General features: G+C 44.3%; 1 protein-coding gene across 9 annotated transcripts in view; it reads right to left on the bottom strand.

Moving 5' to 3' along the window:
• The window catches only part of SLC29A1 (solute carrier family 29 member 1 (Augustine blood group)), a 192,128-nt gene that overhangs the window by 82,002 nt on the left and 95,329 nt on the right, over positions 1–14,797 (bottom strand). For all 9 annotated transcript variants that reach the window (XM_033936602.1, XM_033936595.1, XM_033936600.1 and 6 more), the window contains one exon: positions 2,949–3,030. In XM_033936602.1, the coding sequence (XP_033792493.1) occupies positions 2,949–2,974 (26 nt within the window). In that variant the 5' untranslated portion in view covers positions 2,975–3,030. The remainder of the gene's footprint in view (positions 1–2,948; positions 3,031–14,797) is intronic.

The following is a 14,797-nucleotide window of genomic DNA, read 5'->3' on the forward strand; positions in this document are numbered from 1 at the left end:
TTGGTACATCTCACTGATCTGGTTTCCTCGTTCCCGATTTTGTTAGAAAGTATATGTGAATATGGGGATTTTTCAGGATTTGCTTTAAACAACTCTAAATCAGAAGCTATGGCAACATTATCCCAGACTAAAGAATTGTGGCCAGGGTCTTTTCCTTTACGTTGAGCAGGTAATGACTTTAATTATCTAGGTATTCGTTTGCCAATAGATCTGAGTAGACTTTATGAATGTAATATTACTCGTCTTTTGGAGGATACTAAGCGTCGGCTAGAAATATGGGCTTCGTTGCCATTGCAATTGAGTGGGAGAATAACACTTTATGGGATGATCATTTTTCCGTGCTGTTTATATACTCTCCAACAGTTACCAGTGTGGATTAAGAAGACAGATCTTGTTGCTTTGGCTTCTGTTTTACAATGTTTTTTTTGAAAGTGGAAAAAAAATCTAAATTGAGGTTGGATTATATGATGGGGAGATGGAAAAGGGGAGGGATGGGGTGCTTAATCTTTATTTGTATAATTTGGTTTGTGGCCTTTGATATCTTAGAGATTGGTTTCTTGGAACTTTGGAATATACATGGTGTGAGATGGAACACTCTCTTTTTCGGCCTTTGAACCTTCATTTTCTTCTACAAACATCTCTTTATAATATACTTATTGATTATAGGGATCATCTGATATTGAAATATATGACGATGATATGGACTGCTTGATGAAGGTTTGGAAAATCAAGGGACCCCATACTGACTCTCTTCCAATAGTGGGGAATTCCACCTTTCCTCCTGGTATGGAACAGACTCCTATTCGTAGATGGGCAGATTCTTTGTTGGAACATATATTTTCGTTTGTGGGAGAAGACAACAATATAATTTCATTTGATGTATTATTGACTAATTTGGGTGTGAGGCTTATACGCAATTAGTTCATGATATTACCACACTGGAAAAGGAAGGTTTGACACTGGGAGTGGGATATAGACTGGGAACTTTGTTTGAACATCTGGAAGCTCTACCCTCAATTTCATACTTTAAAAAGACCCTTGATTTTGTATATCCACATATGAGCTATAAACGGATTACAGATAAGTGGACTGAGGAATTGGGAGTGGAAATTAGTGAGGTAACAATAGAAAAAGCTCTTCAATTAGGCATTTTCTTAATTATAGAAAGACTCTATTTCGAATGGTTATGAGAGCTTATGTTTCTCAAGTTGGTTGTGTTGAGACAAGAATATGCCTAAAATGTAAAAAAATGGATAATACATTGGGTCATGCTTTTTGGTTATGTCCCAAAATTCTGAAATTTTGGAATGCTGTTTGTGTTTTTCTTGGATCAATTATTTCTAGGATTGTGGTTCCTTCCCCCCAGATGGTATTATTTCTTCAATGGGACAGGATTTTTAAGAAAGGGGTTAGGGAATTATTTTGTAAATCCTTTATTATAGGTCAAAATGTATTTTACAACATTGATTGGAAGAAAGTCCACCCTCATTTTGGCATTGGAGGGCAGCATTTCAGGCTCTTATGATTATGGAAGCTAGGGCGACCTCCCCATCTTATAAAAAAACAGTAAATTTGGGAATTATCAGTCAGAGCAGGCAGTTTTGGAGTGAACTCATTACATTTGTAATCAGAAAGTGAAGCACTATTTATTAGTAATATTTGGGATGGGATAGGGGGAGGGGGGAGGGGGGAAGGGGGGATGGGAAGGGGGGAGGGAGTGTTGGGAGGTACTTTATCGTGTTTGTATTGTGATGATAATTGATTGTTGATTTCTTTGAATTTATGTATCTACAATGTATTAACTGAGTTGAGATGATATTCTTTGTAAGATTTTTGTTATGTATGGTTTGTCTTTTGTGTTACAGATACTTCTCCTTCCCCATTTTAAATTATAAACCACATAGATTTTACTTTTGTTTATATTTGCAGCCAGTCAAATAAATTAAAAATATTCAGCCAGTGCAATCTGCAGGTTTTTGTTTTTTTTAAAAAATGCTGACTTATTTCCAGCTAAATTAGGCTCAGATATTCAGTGCAAAGCCATGTCTGGGCATCATCACTGTATATCTGCCACTAGTTGGAAAATCAGTGGCTGCTGGAGCTTTTGCGGGTCCCAGATGATATTCAGCCGGGACCCAAGTAACAGAGGTATGTAGACCCTGGTTGAATATTACCCAGACCCATATAAACCTTTAATATGTTTCCCAGCCCCTCTGATCCCCCTCCTACCCTTCCAGAACACCCCCCTTCAGATCCCCCCCTCCCTCAGGCAAGGATAGGCCCCCCCAATCCCTTCAACCCCCCCCCCCCCAATTTTCATAGGCCCCCTGTGTCTACCTAGCATCCCTGGTGGTCCAGTGGGGGTGTTGGAATCAAGAGTGAACCCTACTTGCTCTTGCCCCCTCAGCTTCCTCATCAAAATGGCGGCCATGACTTCTTGCGGCAGCCTTGCAGTCCTCGGTCTTTATATCTCTGTTTCTTATGTCACTGTTTTCTGTAGAAAATATTTCCAGAGATTGTTCCTGAGTGGCATCCCTTCCCCCACAATCCTTGGAGCTTCATATCATAATGCCAGTTCTGTAGCTTTCCATTCTACTCTCTCTTCCCCAAGGTCCCCGAGTCTCATCTCATAAGGCTTTTCATGCATGTCTCACACCGTTTTAGCTGCCTCTAGCTTCTCTCTTTCCATTCCCAACAACCTTCATACTGGCCTGCTTTTTTTCTACTAGTTCCATTTCTCCTTATCCACCCCAGAATCCTTCTATCTCTGGCCACTACCTCAATTCAGCACTTACAGACTCTCTCTCGCTACACCTGACTATTACATCTGTGTATCCTAAGCGCAAAGCCCTGGAAGTTCATCACACACACATCTTGCAGTAACCACATCCAGCCACTTTAACTAGTTTATCCTTCCGAAACAGAGCCCAAAGCCTTCTCAGACTCACCTGTCGGGAGGAGGATTACTGGTCATAGTTAGCAGCTGGACTTAAGTCTGCTGTGCGCCTCTCTTTAGATCCTACCCAGTTCCTGTAGAAAAGCAAAGAAAAAGGTTAGAGGAATTCCAGTGATGGAATCAGATCTACGAGTTATACCTTGAACAGTCCCAACAGAAGTTAGAGCAGAGGGCTACATGAATATCTGTACTATCCCTAGTGGGCCATTGGAACCAGAACCAACTCAGCCACATTGACAGGAAGTCCTGAGACAACACTCCTATCCTATAAACAAACACACTGACAGATCCAGAATTAGGAACCTTAATTGACAGGACAATTTGTATACAAGTGCAGCTTGGGGGGAGAGGAGCAATGTAAAGGCAGTATCCAAAGCATTCAATGCCACTCCCTATGAGTAAAACTTCCCATGCTGCAAAAGACGGAGGGAGTAAGCAGTGTATAGGATTTCATTTTGAACGTCTTGCAGGTGTTGTATGATGTTATACTGGATCTGTTGGCAGGTGCTCTCTGTGCCTGAGGTGCCCTCCTGGCCCTCTTCCAAAATTTGAAAGGTGGTGTCGTTTAGAAAATCTGCTTGCCGGCCTACAGCCATTAGTACAAGATATTCACGGGCTTGCAAAACAGCAGCTTGATTTTTTTAAAATAATACTAGTACAATAAAAGGATAAAAATACAGAAAATTGAGACAGAATTGTAGCCCTGATTAAATGCAGAGGCCATCCAATAACCCAAACTCCCGAGCAATCTCCTGGAATCTTTCAAGGATCTGAAGCCTTGACTATCCTTGAAACAAAAACAAAAAACCACAATCGTCAGAAATAAAAGCATTTATTGAGATACTTAATTCAGACGAGCTATTTGGCTGAATGTTTACAACTGGTGCAACCCGTCCAAACACAGTCCAAAGAGACTAAAAATTAGTCACTGCAATTGGCACACTTGTATTTTCCTGACATAACATTTGGTTTGGGTGGACCCTATCACCTTTCCTAATAAGTAGGGGGAAGGGGGTAGCTTCTTTAACAGAGCACAGTTTCAGCTGGCTTTTCCATCGACGTTGACCCTGTACCTAATCTGCAGGACTAGATGCCCTCCCCTCAACTCTAGCCAGCCAATCCACCTTTTTATATATTCAAGGGAGCTCTTCAAGTGTATGTAAAGTGGAGTGAAGGGTATTTTCATCCTTAGGAATGGGAGGGGGAGGGGGAAAGGTGGGATACCGAGAGAAAAGGCAAATTCTAGGAAACTTTAGTTCCACTGGAACTTCAGGGATGACATTGTGGGTTGGGAGGGTGCTGGGATAGCAACAGCTTTGTTTTATTGGGACCGTCTGGGGGTAGATGGCAGAGCAGTTCATTTTTTTGGTTATACCATGATAGGATGATAGAGCATCTTTTTGTAACTACTGTCAAGAGTGAGGGAGATCAGATGGGGGCTTTTGTTTCTATATTACAGTTGGGCTGGAGCAGGTCTGGCCTACCAGATTTAGGCCTGTTCTTGTAGTATCTAAAGTTGACCTGCCAATTAGATAGCTAATTCTGAAAATCAGTGTTAGCCACTGAACTTCATTCTTTCACCCCCGACCCAATCAGAATTTGGCTAAAACTATTTGATTCATCATTTTTCAAGGCCTTGACCTAGCCTGCTAGGGAAGCTAAATGGCTTTGAAAACTTATCTATCAGGAACTGAAGAGCTGAAGAGACCCCTAACGCCCTACTGAGGGCTTTAGGTATCCATGTATTAAAAGAGAGAACATTCTGGGAAAGGGGTCTCAGGGTGCAAGGCATTTTCAGCAATGTAACAGCTCACCCTTAAGGAAGGGGGCAAGGTACAAAAAGTGACTGCATGAGTGGCAGAGTAAGCCTAGGAATTTAACGGAAGTAGGGGAGATAGTGAAGGGTTGCGTTCTCCAAGATGCTGAGCAGTGGAGAAAGAGAGGGGTTAGAGCTTTCCAGGGTGCTGAAAATGAGAGACAGTAGGGAGCTCTCCAGGGTGCTGGGGTGTAAACTTGAACTTAGATAGGCATAGACTAGAGCAACCCAGAATTTGAAGATTAGACTAGATTAGATTGATGCTTTCCAGAGTGCTGAGATAGGGACATAGTATGGGATGCAGTTCTACAGGGTGCTGAAGAGGGGAGACAATGGACTACAGCTCTCCAAGGTGCTGACAAAGAAAGACAGTGAGGTGCCGCAGTTCTCCAGGGTGCTGAGATGGGAAACAGTGAAGAGCTTGAGCTCTCCAGGGTGCTGAGAGGAGGGGAGAGCTTGAAGGGTTGGAACTCTCCAGGGTGTTGACAAGAGGAGACAATGAGGGGCTGCTGCTCTCCAGGGTCCTAGAGGGTGAAATAACAAGGATGTGCAGCTTTCCAGGGTGTAGAGAGGTGGCATTGAGATGCTGATGCTGCTCTCTAGAGTCCTGGGGGGAGATTAAAATGGAGGTTTGGAGCTCGCCAGGATGATGAAAGGGGAAAACAGTGAGGGACCGCAATTCTCCAGGGTGCTGCGGGCTGGGGATGGGGGAAACAGTGAAGAGCTTGAGCTCCCCAGGGTGCTGAGAGGGAGGACAATGAAGGTCTGCAGCTTCAAGGCTGGTAAGAGGGAAAAAGGTTGGAGCTCTCCAGTATCCTGAGAGGGAGAGAGTGTGAGAGGCTGCTGCTCTCCAGAATGTTGAGAGAGGGAGATACTGAGGGGCTGCTGTTTTCCAGGGTGCTGGAGGTGAAATAGCAAGATTTTGCAGATTTCTAGGGTGTGGTGAGAAGGAGGCATTGAGGTGCTGCTGCTCTCCAGAGTCCCGAGAAGGGGAGAGAATGAGAAGCTGCAGCTCACCAGGATGTTGAGAGGGAGGGATAGAATGAGAGGCTGTAGTTCTCCAGGGTGCAGAGAGGGGGAGACAGGAAGGGGCACAGATATAAAGGGAACTGAGAAGGTGAGGCAGTGAGGGTCTTTAGTCTCCATGGTGCTGCGAGGGCAAGAAAGCAAAGGGATGCAGGTCTCCAGGGTACGGAGAGGGGGTGACATTGAGATGCTGCTTCTCTCCAGGATGCTAGGGAATGAGAGACTCAGGGGTTGGAGCTCTTCAGGGTGCTGAGAGGTACTACCACTTGTATCTATTATTTTTATAACACTGCTAGATGTACGCAGTGCTGTACATTACAACATTCAAGAGACAGTCCTTGTTCAGTAGAGCTTACAATCTAATCAAAGAGGCACACAAGACAAGTCAGGGAGTTTCTCAGGCATGGGTGCTTTACAAGCAAGTGGAGGTTAGGAGTTAAAAGCAACCTCAAAAAGTGGACTTTAGCCTTGATTTGAATACTTCCAGGGATGGAGCTTGATGTACTGACTTAGGCAGTCTGTTCCAGGTGTATGGTGTAGTAAGAGAGAAGGAAAGTGGTCTGGAGCTGACAGTAGAGCAGAAGGATACAGATATGAGAGACCTGCCTGATGAATGGAGTTCCAGGGGGGGAGGGATAAGAGAGGAAAAATACTGAGGAACTGCCAAGTGAATGCACTTGTAAGTCAATAAGAGGAGTTTGAACTGTATGTGGAAATGGAGAGGCAGTCAATGAAATGACTTGGGAAGAGAGGCAATGTGAGCATAAAGACTGCAGAATAAAAATTGTGCATCATAAATTTGCATGGATTGAAGGAGAGAGAGATAGTTTAATGGAAGACCTGTGAGAAGTAGACAAGAGGTGATAAGAGTGTGGATCGGGGTTTGTGTAGAGTGCTCTGAAAGGAAGGGTCAGATTTTGGTGATATTATAGAGAAAGAAATGACAGGTTTTAGTGGTCTGTTCGATTTGTGCAGAGAAAGAGAGGGAGGAGTCAAAGATGACCTTGAAGTTGTGAGCTGATGAGACAGGGAGGAGGTTAGCGTTATCCACTGAGATAGAGAAAGCGGGGAGAGGAGAGGTAGGTTTAGGCGAAAGGATATGTAACTCAGTCTTAGCCATGTTCGGTTTTAAGTGGTGGTGGGACATCCAGACAGCAATGGACAGGCATGCTGAGGCTCAGGCCTGGATTCCTGTCGAGATTTCTGGTGTGGAGAGGTAGATCTGAGAGTTCAGCACACAGGTGATATTGAAAACCATGGGAGGAGATCAGAGCACTAAGGGAATAAGTATAGATGTACAAGAGAAGATAGTGGAATACCAGTGGAGGAGGATCCAACACTGGAGGACTGGAAAATAGCAAATGTCATGCCTATCTTTAAGAAGGGATCGAGAGGTGACCTGGGAAACTACAGGCCGGTGAGCTTGACCTCGGTTCCTGGTAAGATGATGGAAGCACTGATTAAGGACAGCATCTGCGAGCACATAGAAAAAAATGGGCAGCTGAGGGCGAGCCAGCATGGCTTCTGCAAGGGAAGGTCATGCCTCACGAACTTACTACACTTCTTTGAGGGAATAAACAGCCAGATGGATAAAGGGGAACCCATAGACATCATTTACCTCGACTTCCAAAAAGCCTTCGACAAGGTACCCCACGAACGGCTGCTTAAGAAGCTGTGGAACCACGGGGTGGAGAGGGATGTATACCGATGGATTAAACTCTGGTTGGCGGGCAGAAAACAGAGGGTTGGAGTGAAGGGCCAATACTCAGACTGGCAATGGCTCACAAGCGGAGTACCGCAGGGGTCGGTGTTGGGACTACTCCTGTTCAATATATTTATAAATGATCTGGAGACGGGGACAAAATGTGAGGTTATCAAATTTGCAGATGACACCAAACTCTGCAGCAGGGTCAGAAACACGGAAGACTGTGAGGAACTGCAAAGGGACCTAACGAAACTGGAAGAGTGGGCAAAAAAGTGGCAGATGCGTTTTAATATAGAGAAATGCAAGGTCATGCATATTGGGAAAAAGAACCCGATGTTCAGCTATACAATGGGGGGAACATTGCTAGAGGTAAGTACCCTTGAAAGAAACCTGGGTGTGCTGGTGGATACAACAATGAAAGCATCAGCACAATGCGCGACAGCCTCAAAGAAAGCAAACAGAATGCTGGGTATCATCAAGAAGGGTATCACGACCAGGACAAAGGAAGTCATCATGCCACTGTATCGTGCAATGGTGCGCCCGCATCTGGAGTACTGTGTCCAGTATTGGTCGCCGTACCTCAAGAAGGACATGGCAGTACTTGAGGGGGTCCAGAGAAGAGCGACAAAAATGATAAGAGGTATGGAAAACCTTTCATATGCCGACAGGCTAGAAAAGCTGGGGCTGTTCTCCCTGGAAAAGCGGAGACTTAGAGGAGATATGATAGAAACCTTCAAAATCCTGAAAGGCATAGATAAGGTAGACAGAGTCAGATTCTTCAGACTGTGGGGAACAACAAGTACAAGGGGACACTCGGAGAAACTGAAAAGGGACAGGTTTAGAACCAATGCCAGGAAATTCTTCTTCACCCAGAGAGTGGTAGACACATGGAACTCCCAGAGGTTGTGATAGGGCAGAAGACACTACAGGGATTCAAAGAAGGTTTGGATAAATTCCTGAAGGATAAGGGGATTGAGGGGTATGGACAGAAGTAGTGATAGGTTATAGGATAAGGCAGGGACCACTTGACAAGTCACGGACCTGATGGGCTGCCGCGGGTGCGCACTGCTGGGCGCGATGGACCTCTGGTCTGACCCAGTGGAGGCAACTTCTTATGTTCTTATGTACACTAAAGATGTGATGTGAGAGATAAGAAGAGAGCCAAGGAAGAACAACCCTGAAATCCAAGTGAGAATAGCGTATCAAAGATAAGGTGGTGGTCTACAGTGTCAAGAGCAGCAGATAGATCGAGAAGGATGAGGATAGAATAGAGGCCTTTGGATCTGGCCATGAACAGGTCATTGGAAACTTTAGCAAGGGCAGTTTCTATAGAGTGCAGGGGGCGAAAGCCTGGTTGGAGTGGGTCAAGAATATCTAGCGATGACAGAAAGTCACAGCAACAGCAGTGAATGGCATATTCAAGTAGCTTGATGGGTGATAGTTGGAAGGCAGGATGTTTAAATGTTAAGGGGGAATGTTTTGGGCAGGCTTAGCACATTCACGTCTTGCAGGGATAATCATACCATTCTATGCTATGTCCACTACGCAATCTCTGCTACGCCATGTCCACCACACTAGGTTAGCCTCATCTGTATACTGTGTTTGTCATGCTAAGCTGATTACAAGTCAGAATTAAGAGTGTCAATCTCTCTGTAGGGGGGTCCCAAACAAGCTATGGTCAGATTAACAAAGGACCTCAAAATCCAAAGGATAGCCTCCTGAAGTACTGAGACTTAAGACAGGGAGATAATAGACTATCACAGGTCCTGCTCCGGAAAAAGGGCCCGAGAGAAAAAAACTCCCTTCACAGGAAGAAAAACTTCCAGGCTCAAAAAACTGGACAGAAATAATTAAAGCTTGATTCTTGAAGGAAACACCCAACAGTGAGGGGAAGTGAAAATCAAGAGGTAAGTCACTACACCGGGAAGGCAGATTTTCAAACAGTGTTTAACACTGAAAGAACAAGCAGGTGTTGAAACCATCAGACTTAGCTTTTGCTGCAAGTTTGGGTCACTTTCCCTGTTGTTGTCTGTGCAGTGCAGTCTATCAAAGAAGAGCAACCAAGATGATAAAGGGAATGGAACTCCTCTCGTATGAGGAAAGACTGAAAAGGCTAGGGCTCTTCAGCTTGGAAAAGAGATGGCTGAGGGGAGATAGGATTGAAGTCTACAAAACCCTGAGTGGAGTAGAACGGGTACAAGTGGATCGATTTTTCACTCCGTCAAAAATTAGAAAGACTACGGGACACTCGATGAAGTTACAGGGAAATACTTTTAAAACCAATTGGAGGAAATTTTTTTTCACTCACAGAATAAAGCTCTGGAACGCGTTGCTGGAGGATGTGGTAAGAGCGGATAGCGTAGCTTGTTTTAAGAAGGATTTGGACAAGTTCCTGGAGGAAAAGTCCATAGTCTGTTATTGAGAAAGACACGGAGGAAGCCACTGCTTGCCCTGCCCTGTATCGGTAGCATGGAATATTGCTAAATCTTGGGTTTTGGCCAGGTACTAATGACCTGGACTAGCCACCATGAGAATGGGCTACCGGGCTTGATGGACCATTGGTCTGACCCAGTAAGGCTATTCTTATGCTCTTATCTGCCTCTTCACCACAGTCCAAGCATCAAAAGGCATCCTATATTTTGTCATACAATGCTTGTCATGCTATGTCACACCATACCATGTTTCTCATGTTATATCTTACCATGCTTTGTTATGTATGTAAACTTGCAACCCGTTCTGAGCATATAAAACCAAATAAATAAATGTAAGTAGAAACATCTCCTTAATGTATTTTAAACACCGTGCAAAAAAATTTGAATTAAATTCTAGCTTTGACCGGAAGCCAGTAGAGTTTCAACGTGTAGTTCTGTCTCCTTTTTTCAATCTGAATATAAGCCTGATAGCTTCGTGTTGCAGAGTTTGCAATTTACGCAGTATCAACTTAGGGTAATCCAAAAAAGTTATATTACAATAGTCTATTAATGAAAGAAACAGAAATTGTACTAATAAATAAGAACATAAGAACATAAGCAATGCCTCTGCTGGGTCAGACCTGAGGTCCATCGTGCCCAGCAGCCCGCTCACACGGCGGCCCAACAGGTCCAGGACCTGTGCAGTAATCCTCTATCTATACCCCTCTATCCCCTTTTCCAGCAGGAAATTGTCCAATCCTTTCTTGAACCCCAGGACCGTACTCTGCCCTATTACGCCCTATGGAAGCGCATTCCAGGTGTCCACCACACGCTGGGTAAAGAAAAACTTTCTAGCATTTGTTTTGAATCTGTCCCCTTTCAGTTTTTCCGAATGCCCTCTTGTTCTTATATTTTTTTGAAAGTTTGAAGAATCTGTCCCTCTCTACTCTCTCTATGCCCCTCATGATCTTATAAGTCTCTATCATATCCCCTTCACAGGAGATGCCAGATGAGAAGGGCTGTGATTCATGATTTCAAATGGGTGTCTAAAAATTTAAAGTACAAACAGATCACTCATATGCACATATACCTACAAATGAAAGAAATCACAAAATCTATGTTTAAAAAGATGTCTTTTTTATGGCCATTTGCATCCCTATTGAAGTGTGTCAACTGCTTCTCCAGCAGTTCCCAGTCGTGAGGAAAACTGGAAATTTATAAAGAGCGAGCTCTGGTGTGAGAGTCCAAAGGAGACAGATGGATGGAGGAGAGACCCAGGAGATAGAAGAACAGGTACAGCAGGAACTCAGGTAGAGAATGACATGGGGACAGAATTTGTCCCTGTTCCCATCCCTGCAGTTAACCATGGGAAGCCATCTCCATGTCATTCTTTAAGGAGAGAGGGAAGAATCAGAGTACGAATGGGCACATCCACTGACTCTCAAGCTTTGCATTGAAGAATACTGGTGTAGAAGGACTGAGGTTGAGATAGACACTAAAGAAGGACACAAGATGGTTTCCAGCCATTGACCCTCAAGCCTTGCATTGAAGAATGCTGGTGTAGAAGGACTGGGTTTGAAAGAGACACTAAAGAAGGACACGGGATGGTTTCCAGCCACTGACCCTCAAGCCTTACATTGAAGAATGCTGGTGTAGAAGAACTGAGGTTGAGACAGACACTAAAGAATGACACGGGATAGTTTCCAACCACTGACCCTCAAGCCTTGCATTGAAGAATGCTGGTGTAGAAGGACTAAGGTTGAGATAGACACTAAAGAAGGACACAAGATGGTTTCCAGCCACTGACCCTCAAGCCTTGCATTGAAGGATGTTAGTGTAGAAGGACTGAGGTTGAGATAAACACTAAAGAAGGACACGGAATGGTTTCCAGCCACTGACCCTCAAGCTTTGCATTGAAGAATGTTGGTGTAGAAGGACTGAGGTTGAGATAGACACTAAAGATGGTTTCCAGCCACTGACCCTCAAGCCTTACATTGAAGAATGCTGGTGTAGAAGGACTGAGGTTGAGAGAGACAGTAAAGAAGGACACGGGATGGTTTCCAGCCACTGACCCTCAAGCCTTGCATTGAAGAATGCTGGGATCAAGAGGTGACCCTGGAAACTACAGACCAGTGAGTCTGACCTCGGTTCTGGGAAAAATGGCGGAAGCTCTGATAAAAGAAAACATCGATGAACATTTCGAAAGGAACGAACTTCTGATAACCAGCCAACATGGTTTCTGCAAGGGGAGATCGTGCCTAACAAACTTATTGCACTTCTTCGAGGGAGTTAACAAACAAATGGACAGAGGAGACCCCATAGACATCATATATCTAGATTTCCAAAAAGCCTTTGACAAGGTGCTCCATGAACGTCTTCTCCGGAAACTGAAGAACCATGGAGTGGAAGGAGATGTACATAGATGGATCAGAAACTGGTTGGAAGGTAGAAAGCAAAGGGTAGGAGTGAAAGACCACTACTCGGACTGGAGGAGGGTCACGAGTGGTGTACCGCAGGGCTCGGTGCTCGGGCCGCTGCTATTTAATATATTCATAAATGATCTAGAAACAGGGACAAAGTGTGAGATAATAAAATTTGCAGACGACACCAAACTATTTAGTGGTGCTCGGACTATAGAGGACTGCGAAGAATTGCAAAGGGACTTGAACAAGCTAGGGGAATAGGCGACGAGGTGGCAGATGAAGTTCAACATTGAGAAATGTAAAGTATTACATATGGGAAGCAGAAACTTGAGGTACAACTATAAGATGGGAGGGATATTATTGAATGAGAGTACACAGGAAAGGGACTTGGGGGTAATGGTGGACACAACAATGAAGCCGATGGCACAGTGCGCAGCGGCCGCTAAGAGAGCGAATAGAATGCTTGGTATAATCAAGAAGGGTATTGCGACCAGAACGAAAGAAGTTATTCTGCCATTGTATCGGGCGATGGTGTGTCCGCATCTGGAGTACTGCGTCCAATTTTGGTCGCCGTACCTTAAGAAGGATATGGCGTTACTCGAGAGGGTCCAGAGGAGAACGACACGTCTGATAAAAGGTATGGAAAACCTTTCATACGCTGAGAGATTGGAGAAATTGGGTCTCTTTTCTCTGGAGAAGAGGAGACTTAGAGGGGATATGATAGAAACTTACAAGATCATGAAGGGCATAGAGAAAATGGAGAGAGACAGTTTCTTCAAACTTTCAAAGAACAAGAGGGCACTCGGAAAAGTTGAAACGGGACAGATTCAAAACGAATGCTAGGAAGTTCTTCTTTACCCAACGTGTGGTGGACACCTGGAATGCGCTTCCAGAGGACGTAATAGGGCAGAGTACGGTAATGGGGTTTAAGAAAGGATTGGACAATTACCTACTGGAAAAGGGGATAGAGGGGTATAGATAGAGGATTACTGCACAGGTCCTGGACCTGTTGGGCCGCCGCGAGAGCGGACTGCTGGGCACGATGGACCTCAGGTCTGACCCAGCAGAGGCATTGCTTACGTTCTTATGTTCTTATGACTGAGGTTGAGATAGACACTAAAGAAGGGACACAGGATGGTTTTTCATGGTTACCTATAGGGATGGGAATGGAGACAAATTCTATCCCCAGGTTATTTGAGCTCAGCATCAGTGCAAAGAGAGCCTGAAGGGAACCGAGAGCATGCCAGAGCTGGGCCAGAGAGAGAGACAGCAATCCCTGTCTTCTTGCCACTCTGTGCTTGGAAAACTGCAACAAATCATCTTGCGATTTGCAGCTGATATACTCTGAAGTGATGTTCTCAGTCAAAGGGTTACCAGAAGTAAAACCAGGACTGATTTTGCCCGTCTTCTGTGACCTGCAGCCCTCTGGTAATCACAAAGGATTTCTATTTGAGAAACGGCGTCTAATGATTGCGGTCCTTTGGAACTCTTTCCAGCTAAATGCCAGGGCTTTCCCCCTGTTATTAAGTGGTAACTCCTAGCCTTACAGGGGTCTTAGAGAGAGGCTATATATAGAAGAGAGAGGCTATATATAGAAATAGAGAAACATCAGAAACACCATTGAATACATATTCACATCCTAAATACAAAGCATATATACTGTATATATATATATATATATTTATATCCATACATACACATACAGACAGAAATGTTACAGACACACCATGCAATGAGGTGCATATACCATTACATACATTATTAACTGTCTTTCACTACATACCGAGAGAGGTCGATAATGAATCAAAATTAAAGACATTAAATAATCCACAGCAATGAAAAATCAGTAAAAAAAAAAAAAATTACAACTCAAAGACAATGTAAAAATCCTAAGTCTGCAAACAAATTCACAACTCATACACATATTACAAACGCTCAGTCATAAACTCCCCACCCATGCAAATATACACTGTCCATCCACACACATCACGCAACGTGTACATTAACACATAAGAGTGGGGAAACAGCCCACTGGTTACAGCAACAGGCTGAGAATCAGGGAAACTCTGCAACTCCTTGTGACCTTGTGCAAATCACTTAACCCTCCATAGGCTCAGGTACAGACTGCGAGCCCTCCAGAGGCAGGGAATACGCAGTGTACGCAGCTTGAATAGCATCACCTGTCCCCCTCACTATAGAAGCAGTTCACCCTTTTCTTTTTAGCATGTACTGATAACCCTGTAGAGGTCAGCAGAGGACGACCTACATGGTCCTTCCAGCGGCCCATCCAGAGTTGAATCAGTTGAAACACTAAAGCGATGCCCATGTTACTCACTGTGCTCTGCAGTTGACATATACAAATAACAGAACTCTAAATCAAACACTGCGCACAGCCACACACGTGAAGACAAAGCACCAGAAACTCGAACTGAGGCGTCCAGGTTGGGACACGTCGAATTC

This window comes from Geotrypetes seraphini, chromosome 3, assembly GCF_902459505.1.
Source record: "Geotrypetes seraphini chromosome 3, aGeoSer1.1, whole genome shotgun sequence".
In the NCBI taxonomy this organism is placed as follows: Eukaryota; Metazoa; Chordata; class Amphibia; order Gymnophiona; family Dermophiidae; genus Geotrypetes; species Geotrypetes seraphini.